Source organism: Phyllostomus discolor, chromosome X (assembly GCF_004126475.2).
Source record: "Phyllostomus discolor isolate MPI-MPIP mPhyDis1 chromosome X, mPhyDis1.pri.v3, whole genome shotgun sequence".
In the NCBI taxonomy this organism is placed as follows: domain Eukaryota; kingdom Metazoa; phylum Chordata; class Mammalia; order Chiroptera; family Phyllostomidae; genus Phyllostomus; species Phyllostomus discolor.
The window spans coordinates 37,806,339-37,819,103 of record NC_050198.1 but is presented as its reverse complement, the minus strand read 5'-3'; the positions used below and the strand labels follow the sequence as shown (position 1 = coordinate 37,819,103).

The following is a 12,765-nucleotide window of genomic DNA, read 5'->3' as shown; positions in this document are numbered from 1 at the left end:
TGTCTCCAATTCCACCCCACTACTCTCCCCCACCCCAGCCATCCCCACCTCCCACCCTCAATCCTACCCCCTTTGGTTTTGTCCATGTGTCCTTTATACATGTTTCTAAAAACCCCTCTCCCTTTTCCCCCCATTATCCCCTTCCACCTCCCCTCTGGTTACTATCAGTTTATTCTTAATTTCCATGTCTCTGGTTATATTTTGCTTGCTTTTTTTGTTGATTAGTTTCCACTTATAGGTGGGATCATATGCTATTTGTCTTTCATCACCTGGATTATTTCACTTAGTGTAATACTCTCCAGATCCATCCAAGCTGTCACAAAGGATAGAAGCTCCTTCTTTCTTTCTGTGGCATAGTATTCCATCATGTAAATGTACCACAGTTTTTTAAAAATTATTTTATTGTTGTTCAAGTACAGTTGTCCCCATTTAACCCTCACCACTCCCCCGAACCCCAGCCATCCCCACCTCCCTCCACTGCTTCCACCACCCCTTGGTTTTGTCCATGTGTCCTTTATAGTTGTTCCTGAAAACCCTTCACCCTATTATCCCCTCCCACCTCCCCTTTGGTTACTATCAGATTATTCTTAATTTCAGTGTCTCTGGTTATATTTTGCTTGCTTGTTGTTTTGTTGACTAAGTTCCACTCAAAGGTGAGATTATATAGTATTTGTACCTCACCACCTGGCTTATTTCACTTAGCACAATGCTCTCCAGTTCCATCCATGCTGTTGCAAAGGGTAGGAGCTCCTTCTTCCTTTCTGCTATGTAGTATTCCATTGTGTAAATGTACCACAGTTTTTGGATCCATTCATTTTTTAAAAATTTTAATTGTTCAAGTTCAGTTTTGTGCTCTTTACTCTCATCCCACCCCCCAGCCCTCCCCACCTCCCTCCACTGCTTCCACCCCCCTTGTTTTTGTCCATGTGTCCTTTATGCTTGTTCCTGCAAACCCTTTCCCTTTTCCCCTGAAATTCCCTCCCCTCTCCCCTCTGGTCACTGTCAGCCTGTCCTCTATTTCAGTGTCTTTGGTTATATTTTGCTTGTTTGTTTGTTTTGTTGATTAGGTTCCTGTTAAAAGTGAGATCATATGGTATTTGTCTTTTACTGCCTGGCTTATTTCGCTTAGCATAATGCTTTCCAGTTCCATCCATGCTGTCCCAAAGGGTAGGAGTTCCTTCTTTCTGCTGTGCAGTATTCCATGATGTAAATGTACCATAGTTTTTTGATCCATTCATTTACTGATGGGCACCTAGGTTGCTTCCAGCACTTGGCTATTGTAAATTGTGCTGCTATGAACATTGGGATGCACAGGTTCTTTTGAATTCGTGTTTCAGATTCTTAGTGTATAATCCAGCAATGGAATTATTGGGTCAAAAGGCAGTACCGTTTTTAGTTTTTGGAGGAAATTCCATATTGTTTTCCACAGTGGTTGTACCAGTCTGCATTCCCACCAACAGTGTACTAGGGTTCCCTTTTCTCCACAACCTCGCCAGCACTTGTTTGTTGATTTGCTTATGATGGTCATTCTGACTGGTGTGAAGTATATGTTGTTGTGGTTTTAATTTGCATCTCTTTGATGGCTAGTGATATTTAGCATCTTTTCATACGTCTCCAGGCCCTCTGTGTGTCTTCCTTAGAGAAGTGTCTGTTGAGGCCCTCTGCCCATTTTTTAATTGGATTTTTTGTCTTCCTGGAGTGGAGTTCTGTGAGTTCTTTATATATTTTTGGAGATCAAAACCTTGTCTGAGGTCTCATTGGCAAATATGTTTTCCCATATGGTTGGTTCCCTTTTCATTTTGCTGATGTTTTCTGTAGCCATGCAGAAGCTTTTTAATTTGATGTAATTCCATTTATTATCTATATCTATATATCTATCTCTATCTCTGTCTCTATCTCTATCTATATCTCCCTTGATCTAGGGGACGTATTGGTGAAAATATTGCTGCATGGAATATCTGAGATTTTCCTGACTATGTTCTCCTCTGGGACTTTTATGTAGTTGTGACTTATATTTAAGTCCTTTATTCATCTTGAGTTTATTTTTGCAATGGTGTAAGTTGGTGGTTGAGTTCATTTTTTGCGTATAGCTGTCCAGATCTCCCAACACCATTTGTTGAAGAGGCTATTTTTACTCCGTTTTTTGCTTGTGCCCCTTTTGTTAATTGACCATAGAGACTTGGGTTTATTTCTGGGCACTCTATTCTGTTCCATTGGTCTATGTGTTTGTTCTTTTGCTAGTAGCTGTCTGTTTTGATTACTGTGGCCTTATAATATAGTTTGATATCAGGTATTGTGATCCTTTCTACTTTGTCAAAGAAGATTAAATATTTTTTTAAGATTTTATTTATTTATTTTTTAGAGAGGGAAGGGAGGGAGAAAGACAGAGAGAGAAACATCAATGTGCAGTTGCTGGGGGTCATGGCCTGCAACCCAGGCATGTATCCTGACTGGGAGTCGAACCTGCGACACTTTGGTTTGCAGCCTGAGCTCAATCCACTGAGCTACGCCAGCCAGGGCAGACGATTAAATATTAAATAAAGCAATGGTGATTTAGTATGTTAAGGAAGAAATTCAAGGTATTGTGGAAATATATAAAGAGGTATAACCTACAACTAGAAGTGATGGGGGAACTCAAGAGCTGGAATATTTTAGCTTTAAATAATAGTTAATAAGTTAGTAGTTAATGCATGTAAAAAGCTATCATTTCAAAAACTGAAGGTGTGGCCCACCCTGACTCCAGGAAATTGCAGGAAATTTGACCTTTGTCCTCCAGAAGAGACCATAAGCAATCAAGATGGTATCTCAGCCATTGTGTTCCACGGAGAGACATCCACCGCCAAGGACACAGACAAAGAAAATAACCCAGGGTACAGGACACAGAACACAGATAGATAATCACCCAGGACAGCCCTGGCTGGTGTGGCTCAGGGGACTGAGTGCTGGCCTGCAAACCAAAGGGTCACAGGTTCAATTCCCAGACCAGGGCACATGCCTTGGTTGTGGTCCAGGTCCCCAGTAAAGGGCGTGTGAGAGGCAACCACATACTGATGTTTCCCTCTATCTCCCTCCCTTCCCCTCTGTCTAAAAATAAAAATAAAATCTTTAAAAAAAGAAAAGAAAATACCCCAGGTCTCAGATGCCCAGGACACAGATAAAGAATCAGTGATCAACAAATGAAAGTATGCTATGAAAAGTGATGGACTGCAGCTTTTGTCTGATTAATCTCTTTCCTGAGTTCCAAATTCCTTACCTACACTTTTTTCTCCCTGAATCCCAAATCCCTTACTACACTTTTTCCTCCTTATAAAAAAGGCTGGCTTGAAAGGATATAGAAGATGGTCTTTTAGGGTAAATAACTCACCATCTTCTCAGATCACCAGCCATCTGAATAAAGTATCCATAAAGATTCAACTCCTGCCTGTGCTTATTGGTTCTGGTGGTGACAGGCAGCATGAATGCCGACTTTTCCAGTTTCATATTCTGGTCACTCTGTTCCAGGACAAGCTTTGGGACTTTCTGGTAAATCTGGGTATTTGGTGGGGAGTCCTGTTGCCTGCCTGGACTGGGAAGCCCTGGGGAGCAGATTTGGAGACTCCCTAATAGCTTCCAAGTGATTTCACTTGGGGACTCTCTCCAACTCTCGGCGCTCCCTGTTGCCTTCAATTTTAGATTGAATCGCTGCACTTTCTGGTTCATGGTTACAGTCCGGGATCATAACTTTAGATAATCAGGAATTAAGGTGCCTTCCAGTTTGGTTTGTGAGATCTTATATACACTTGCCGGTAGAATGGGGAGGAAAGCCTCCATTCCAGAAAACAGCCCTTTGGGGCGAGTTTTGGCTGATTGGTCAACCTATGCTTATAAACCTATGACTAAAAAGAAAATAGTTTTTATTGTAATACTGTTTGGTTTATGTATAATCTGGACTCAGGAGAGTGCTGGCTACTGAATGGGTCTTTAAATTATTGTATTATACTGCAATTAGAGTTGTTTTGTCAAAGATCAGGGAAGTGGGATCGAATGCCTTATATGGAAGCTTTTGCGAGTTTACATAATAAAGATGCAGAATTAAAAGGAAATTAATTAATAGTCCAGAGAAAAGGGAATTGGTCTGTGAAAGATAGCAGAGCTCAGAGGAGAGGGACCAGGAAGATCTAGATATTATGGTTGCTGTGAGCATGGTCAGGGTTCCCACAATCAATCCAGCCTGGGGGACCTGCCTCCTTACTCAGCTGAGGGAGCTGGGGGAAGTTAGCCTTAACTGGTCTCTCTATCTCAAACCAGTCAGGGAACCAAATTCAGTGCAGGACAAGCTCCTACTGGGGCAGGGAAATACCCTTTGCTAAGATACCAGGGAGTAGGGCCGGAAGGCCAGCTCACTTGATATTATTGGGCACATACCTCATTTTCTACATCAGATCTGTTAAACTGGAAAAGCTCAAATCCTTATAGGGATGATCCTACTAAAATGACTGACTTAGTTGCATCAGTTTTTGCCACCCACCATCCCAATTGGACAGACTCATAAAAACCTTACTAAATATTTTGCTTAGGGGGGATGAGTGCAGGCTGGAATTGGATAAGGTAAATGAGGAGGCTCAGACTGCACCAGCCTTGGGGCTTCCAAACCTACTAAAGCACTTTCAATTATACATTCATAAAAGGCAGGGCATTGCCCTAGGAGTCCTCACCTGAATGCTTAGTGACATTCTTCAGCCCACTGCATACTTGTCAAAGAAACTAGATCACTCTGTCCAGGGGTGGCTTAGCCTGCTTGAGAGCTGTGGCAGCCACCTGTGAGCTCTTATAGGAAACTAAAACTTTTCCTTGGGACAGCCTATCACCATTTATGCACCCCACCGAGTGCTGAGCCTGCTGAAGCAAAAGGGAAAGTTGTGGCTCACTGCTGGAAGAGTGGTTATGTAACAAACAACTCTTGACAATCCCAAAATCTCCCTCAAAACTATAAGTAAGTTAAATCCTGCCTTTCTTCTCCCAGAGTCTGACAGCTTTGTTAATACATGACTGTGCTGACATAATTGAAGAAGTGTACTTGAGCAGAGTTGATTTATGGGATCATCATGTGGAAAAGGCAGACTGGACTCTCCATGCAGATGGAAGCAGTTATATGGACAAAGGAAAAAGGAAGGCTGGGTATACAGTTGTGATTCTTGAAGGAATAGTACAGGTCAAGGCCTTGCCACCGGGAACCTCTGCTCAGAAAGCTGAACTGATTACATTGACGGGGACTCGGGAATTGTCGCACAAAAAGAGAGTGAATGTGTATACTGACTCAAAGTAAGCTTTCCTAATTTTGTATGCACATGGTTCCATTGGGAAGGAGAGTACTATGAGCCTTCAATAAGAAGATTAAGCATGCAGCAGAAATTTTAAAACTATTAGAAGCTGTCCAGGTACCTTTACAGGTGGCAGTTATGCACTGTCTGGGGCATCAGAGAGAGGACACTGAAGTGGCTAGAGGAAATGATCTGGTTGATTGAGCAGCAAAAGAGGCTGGTAAAGGAATGTTTATAATGCCTTTGGTACCTGTTCTAGGCTTGTCACAATTTGACCCTGAATATTTTAATATTTGTAGGATGGTTTTCTTATTTATTTATTTATTTTTTATTGTTGTTTAAATACAGTTGTCTCAATTTTCACCTCACCATGCCCCCCACCCTCGAACCTACCCACTTTGGCTTTGTCCATATGTCCTTTATACATATTCCTTGATGATTCTTCCCATATTATCCCCCTATTATCCCTCTCTTTATTTCTCTTTGGTTATTGTCAGTTTGTTCTTAATTTCAATGTCTCTGGTTGTATTTTGCTTGCTTGTTTGTATTGCTGATTAGGTTACACTTATAGGTGAAATCATATGGAATTTGTCTTTCACAACCAGGCTTATTTCACTTAGCATAATGCTCTCCAGTTCTATTCATGCTGTTGCAAAGAGTAAGATTTCCTTCTTTCTTTCTGCTGCATAGTAGTCCATCGTGTAAATGTACCACAGTTTTTTGATCCACTCATTTACTAATGGGCACTTGGGTTGCTTCCAGCACTTGGCTATTGTAAATTGTGCTGCTATGAACACTGGGGTGCATAGGTTCTTTTGAATTCATGTTTCAGGAATAGGGTATAGTCCCAGCAGTGGAATTGTCAGGTCAAAATGCATTTCCATTTTTAGTTTTCTGAGGAAATTCCATACTGTTTTCCACAGTGTCTGTACCAGTCTGCATTCCCACCAACAGTGTACTAGGGTTCTCTTTTCTCCACAACCTCTCCAACACGTGTTGTTTGTTGATTTGTTTATGATGGCAGGATGGTTTCTAATATGTGGGAGGACTTTTTGTTCCTATATTCCAGCAAACAGTTCCAGGGGACCATACTCTCTGGGAAGATTGATGGTGTTTATACCTCAAAAGCCACACACCACCCAGGCTCAACGGTAATTCTACCTTGCACCTGATTGTAACTGTGATTTATACTTTTTAGCCCCGCTGAATATATATCCTTCACTATATTTTAATGCCAGCCATGATACCTCTTTGAATATAGAAATAAGTAGCTTAGCCTGCATTATGGCAAAAGCTTCAAATGCCACCTCTCAAGCCATTAACGCCATCAGTCAAGAACTAGGTCAAATTAGAGAAGTAATATTAGAAAATTATGCAGCTATAGACAATCTCCTTTTATGACATAATCACAGATGTGAAGAATTTAAAGAACCCTGCTGATTCAACCTGACTGGTAATTTACAGCTCATGAAGCATAAAGTAAAGCAAGCAAATGAAGTGTCCTATATAATACAAACAGGAATTCTTTGATACTGATTTATCTAAACTAAACTCCTGGCTGCCTAGTATAGTATATTCCTGGTGTTAGAGAGGCATTTTTTGTTTTTATTCTTTTCATTTTTTTCAATGTTATAGCTTGTTTTATACGGATCTGCAATTAATTATATTCTTAAACCCTCCACCAGACTATGTAATGCTAAGATACATGCTCAAAACAAAATTATTACTTCAATATGAAACTGATCTCATAGGAATAAAATAGTTTAAACTAATAGTGGGAGAATGATGGAAGAACTCAAGAGTTGATTTTTTTTTTGTTTTAAGGGATAGTTAATAAGCTTAGTAGTTAACATGTAAGAAGCTATTATTTCAGGAACTGAAGGTATGGCCCACCCTGACTTCAGGAGACTGAAAGCAATTTGACTTTTGTGCTCCAGAGGGGACTGCAAGCAATCCAGATGGTACCTGAGCCATTGTGTTCCAGGGAGAGACATCTTCCACCCAGGACACAGATAAAGAAAATCACCCAGGACACAGGACACAGATAAGAAGAATGGCCCAGGACACGGATAAAGAATCACTGGTCAACAAATGAAAGGATGCTAAGGAAATTGCTGGATTGAAGCTTTTATCTGTTTAACCTCTTTCCTGAGTTCCAAATCCCTTACCTACACCTTTTCCTCCTTATAAAAAAGGCTGGCTTGAAAAAAAAAATGAAAGATGGTCTTTCAGGGTACATAACGCACCATCTTCTCAGATCTCCAGCCATCTGAATAAAGCACACATAAAGATTCAATCCCTGTCTCTGCTCATTGGTTCTGGTAGTGACAGGCAGCATAGACGCCAACTTTTTTGGTTTTAGAAGGAGGAGAAACTAACTTGGTGTGAAGGAGAAAACAGGCTTTCTAGGCAGAGGAAACAACATAAGCAAAGGTCTGGATGAAAGAAAAAGCATGGCATATTTGGGTGTAATACAAGATGTGTTCAATGTGGCTGGAGCCTGGAGAGTGAGGAAGGAAGAGGAACACAATTTAGGCATCCTTGTGTTAACAAGTTTGCATTTTTCCTTGAGGTAAAATGGAAGGATTTTAAAGGTTGGAGTAGCAAGATCAGTTTTGCATTTCAGTAAGCTCCCCCTGGCTGCTATAGTAATAATGGAGTGTCAGGACACAAAAAAAGACCAGGAGACCAGTCAGGAAAGAGATTATGAGGGTCTCAACTCATAAGATGGGCCCTGGCTGGTGTGGCTTAGTGGACTGAGTGCTGGCCTGCAAACCAAAGGGTCACTAGTTTAATTCCCAGTCAGGGCACATACCTGGGTTGAGGGCTGGGTCCCCACTGGGGGGTGCACAAGAGACAACCACACATTGATGTTTCCTTCTCTTTCTCCCTCCCTTCCCCTCTCTAAAAATAAATAAATAAAATCTTTAACAAAAAAGAAGATGCCAGTGTAGGAAGATAAGAGATGAGAATAGATGATCATATTGTTATTTTGGTAATAAGATGATTAGGAGGAGGAAGTGGCAGAAGTACTAACACTATTGAGGACCTATTCTGTGCCACATAGTGTTTTAAGTTACTTAATTGAAATAACTCACAAATATCCTATGAAAAAAGTATAGTTGGCCCTTGAATAACATAGGTTTTTAACTATGCAGATCCACATATACATAGATTTTTTTCTATAATATCTAGTTCACCCTCAGTATCTGCAGGTTTCACCTCCTTGGAGTCAACCAACCATGGGTTGAAAATGATACAGTTGGGCATCTTTGGATGTAGAGGGCCTGCTATATGCATTTCTTTGCCATTTTATGTAAGGGACATGAGCTTTCACAGATTTTAGTATCTGAGGGAGGCTCCTGGAACCAATTCCTTACAGATACCAAGGGATGACTAACATTAAGTTTTGGGGGAGTCAAAAGTTATATGTGGATTTTTGACTGCATAAGGAGTCAGCATAGCCCCCATGTTGTTCAAGGGTCAACTGTAATATTTAAATTTTAAATTTTGAGGAAACTGAGACACAGGGAGGTTAAGTAACTTGCCAAAGTTACTTAAAAGTTAATAAATTAAGATAAGAGAAGGCATGCTCATTGAAGCAGAGAATAGAACCGTGGCTGCCCAGAGCTGGGGGTGGGGGAAATCGGGAGATATTAGTCAAAGAATACAACTATCAGTTTTAAAGTGAGTAAGTTCTGGAGATCTAAGGTATAGCCACAATAAGTATAGTCACAAATAGTGTGCTGAACACTGGAAATAAGCTGAGAGTAGATTTCAGGTACACTGATCACATACAAATGGTAATTGTGAGGAGATGGATGTTAATTAGCTTGACTGTAGTAACCATTTCACTACGTATATGTATATTAAATCATCATGTTGTAAACCTTAAATATACACAATATACAATTTTTATTAAAGTTTTATTAAGTTGAGTAAAAAGTCTTTGTTAGTGGATTTAATGAGGGGGATGAAGCTAACTAGTTACCCAACTCCTGTATCTTCTTACCTCATAGCTGCCAATGAAACTAAGGGTGCATTTGAGGAGGGGGCACTCATTATCATTTGCATCTCCTTCATTCCTGAATAGTAATGTAGTTTATGATCTTTTATAATCACTTCCTCTGAACAACTGCAGCTCTCATCTCAAGTATCAGAATAAATTAATATATTTATTTTCTTTCAGGAGCCCAACATTCAGATTGCAGCTCACTAACCTTCATCAAATACAGCAAAAAGTAGTACAAATTCATTCAAGGTCTGTGTCCTTTCTCTGGTCAAACTTCCTGCAAAAGAAGTGAGAGCATTTACCTTCTATTAAAAATCCTTTTATAGCAAATTGACACTAAGAAGAGACATTACTCCATCAACAGCTTAAAAGTAAACATGAATATAGTCCTTTGTCTTCTGTTAACTTTACCATAACATCATTTGTTTGATGACAGGTCTCCTTTATCATTGCTTCTAAAACTATTTAGGGTAAAGACCTCTTTTTTAATTTCAAATTTGTTGTAGACCACTACTTTTATAAAATACAATAAGAATAATTATTAAAATATGAAATTAAAAAGACACATAAAATATAAGCCATATAATCATATCTTATTTACAGGGTGGGGCAAAAGTAGGTTTATAGTTATTTATATGGAAAACAATACAATAATTAATAAGTAATAAAAGAATAAACTGTGCTTCCTGTGCTTACAACCTACTTTTGCCCCACCCTGTGTATATGTATGTGTTCAGAGCAAGTATAAAAGAGGAAAAGAAAAATTATAGAAACAATACACACTATTCATGGAAAATGTACCTATAAGCAATTAATGTAGAGAATTTGTATTATGTTTTAACATTTTTTTACTCCTGCAGTTATAAATAAACAAAAAGTTATGAGCAAAATAACAGCTGTCCATATTAAATACCATAGTCACACTTTAAATGAACACCATGTACATCAATATTTAAAATAGTTAATGTTAAAAATGAGCTTGCTTCATGCTTTCATAGGTTGAATTTGTTGGTTGTTAATTCTTAACATTGTATTTCTTCACTGTATTGAAAAGTTTTCTTTGAAAGCTTATTTCAAGTAGCAAGGTTTTTGCTTATGATAGTCCCTTTTTGTCTCTCTTGTACCCTTGATGCTTGGAAAGTAAAAGTTTTATTGGACAAAGAAAGTTACTTACTCATACAAATTTAAAATACATTCAAAGCTGCCTTTAAAAGAAGAAAACATTTTAATTCTTCTTATTTTATTTTTTAAATTATCATATAGTGGAATTGACTTTCACTTTTTGGTGAACTACCACCACCAGGATACAGAACAGTTCCAAAAGCTCCCCAAATTCCCTCCTTCTATCCCTTTAAGTCATACATGCAGTATGTGTATGTGTATATACTGGAGTATACATATACACTATATAGTTCCATTTTTGAGAATGTGATATAAATGGAACCATACAATATATAAGCTTTTGAATCTGACTTTTTTACTTGGTATGACGTCTTTGAGATTCATCCATTTTGTTGCATGTATCAATACTATATTTATTTTATTTCTGGGTAGTAGTTTGTGGTATGGATGTACTACAATTTGGTTAACCATTCACTTACTGAAGAACATTTAGGTTGTCTCCAATTTTTGGCTATTACAAATAAAGCTGCAGTGAGCATTCAAATACAGATTTTATATGAAGGCTAAGCTTTCATTTCTCTAGGGTAAATACTAAGGAATGGAAATAAAGTTTATATTTAACTTTATAAGACACTGCCTACAATTCTGATACCAATTTCAGTGTGTGTGGGTTTTTCCCCAACATTGAGTAATTCTGGGACATGAACCGGGTGTCACACAATTTAACTCAATTCTGACATATTTTCCTGGAGTTGGCATCAGACCCAACAGGTTAAGGACTCAGTCCTACAAGACAGCCCTCCCTCTATCACTTCAGATGCCAACTGCAAGTCCAGGTTGTCACCTGTGCTTCTGATCAATCGGCTATAAATCAGAGGTTCCAGTGACCCCACCTTGGGTTCCATTAATTTTTTAGATTGGCTCACAGAACTCAGAGACACATATTACATACTGGATTACCAGTTTATTATAAAAGATTATAACAGAAACAGCCAGATGGGAGATATGCATAGGGAAGATATGCATAGGAAAAAGAGAGGAGAGTTTCTATGTCCTCTTTAGGTGCATCACTTTCAGAGCACCTTTAGATGTTCACCAACCAGGAAGCTTGCCAGGTTTTGCAAGGTTCTTTTAGGTTTTTAGGTTTTTAGGTTTTAGGTTTTTATAGAGGCTTCATTACATAAGCATAATTAATTAAATTACTGGCCATTGGCAATTAGACTCAATCTCTATCCCCTCCACCCCATCATGCAAGTGGGACTGAAAGTTTCAACCCTCTAATTACATGGTTGGCTCCACTGGCAACCAACTTCCAACCTTAGGTATTTTCCAAAAAGTCACCTCATTATTGTGACAAAGGATACATTTATCACTATCATCATAGGATGTTACAAGGGTTTCAGGAACTCTGCCAGGAATGGGATGAAGGTCAAATACATATATTTTATTTTAAATCATATATCACAGTATTAAATTGTTTTCCAGAGTGGCATTACCACTGTGAATTCCCATGAACAATGTCATTCTGCATTCTTGCCAGCATATTTGATAATTTTAAAATTGTTATTTTAGCTATTCTAATAGGTATATAGCAGTATTTTGCTGTGGCTTTAATATGCATTTTTCTAATGGTTAATGACATTGAGCATTTTTTCACATACTTATTTGCCACTTGTATATCTTCCTTGGTAAAGTATCTATTCAAATCTTTTGCTCATTTAAAAAAATAGGTTGTTTTTTTTCTTATTGTTGAGATTTGAAAGCACATTATATATTCTGAATATAAGTCCCTTGCCAGATATGTGATTGGCAAATATTTTCTCTCAATCTGTAGTTTGTTTTTTTCATTCTTTTACAAAACAAGTTATTACTGTTAATAAAGTCAAATTTATCAATTTTTTAATAAATGATGTTTTTAGTGTCTTCTCAGAACCCTTCTCCTAACCCCAGATCATGAATATTTTTCTGTTATATTTCCTAAAAATTTTATGGTTTTACATATTACATTTGTATCTACAATCCATTTGAGTTAATATTTGTATAAGTAGTAAGGCTTAGAATTGTTGCATATAGGTGTCCAATTTTTCTAACACCATTTGTTGAAAAGTCTATCCTTCCTCCATTGAATGGTTTTCATACCAAATCAATTGGGCATACTTATGTGGATCTGTTTCTGGACTCTATTCTGTTCCATTAATTTATGAGTCTATTCCATTAACCAATACATGTTATGATTAATGCAGTTTTGCAGTAAGTTGTAAAATGGAGTAGAATTATTCTCCTAAATTTATTCTTCTTTTTCAAAATCATTTTAGCTAATCTAGTACTTTC

General features: G+C 38.2%; 1 protein-coding gene across 1 annotated transcript in view; it reads right to left on the bottom strand.

The window, feature by feature from the left end:
• F8 (coagulation factor VIII) overlaps positions 1-12,765 on the bottom strand; it is a 195,584-nt gene that overhangs the window by 144,099 nt on the left and 38,720 nt on the right. Inside the window, exon 5 of the mRNA XM_036016343.1 lies at positions 9,521-9,589. Within this exon, the coding sequence (XP_035872236.1) occupies positions 9,521-9,589 (69 nt within the window). The remainder of the gene's footprint in view (positions 1-9,520; positions 9,590-12,765) is intronic.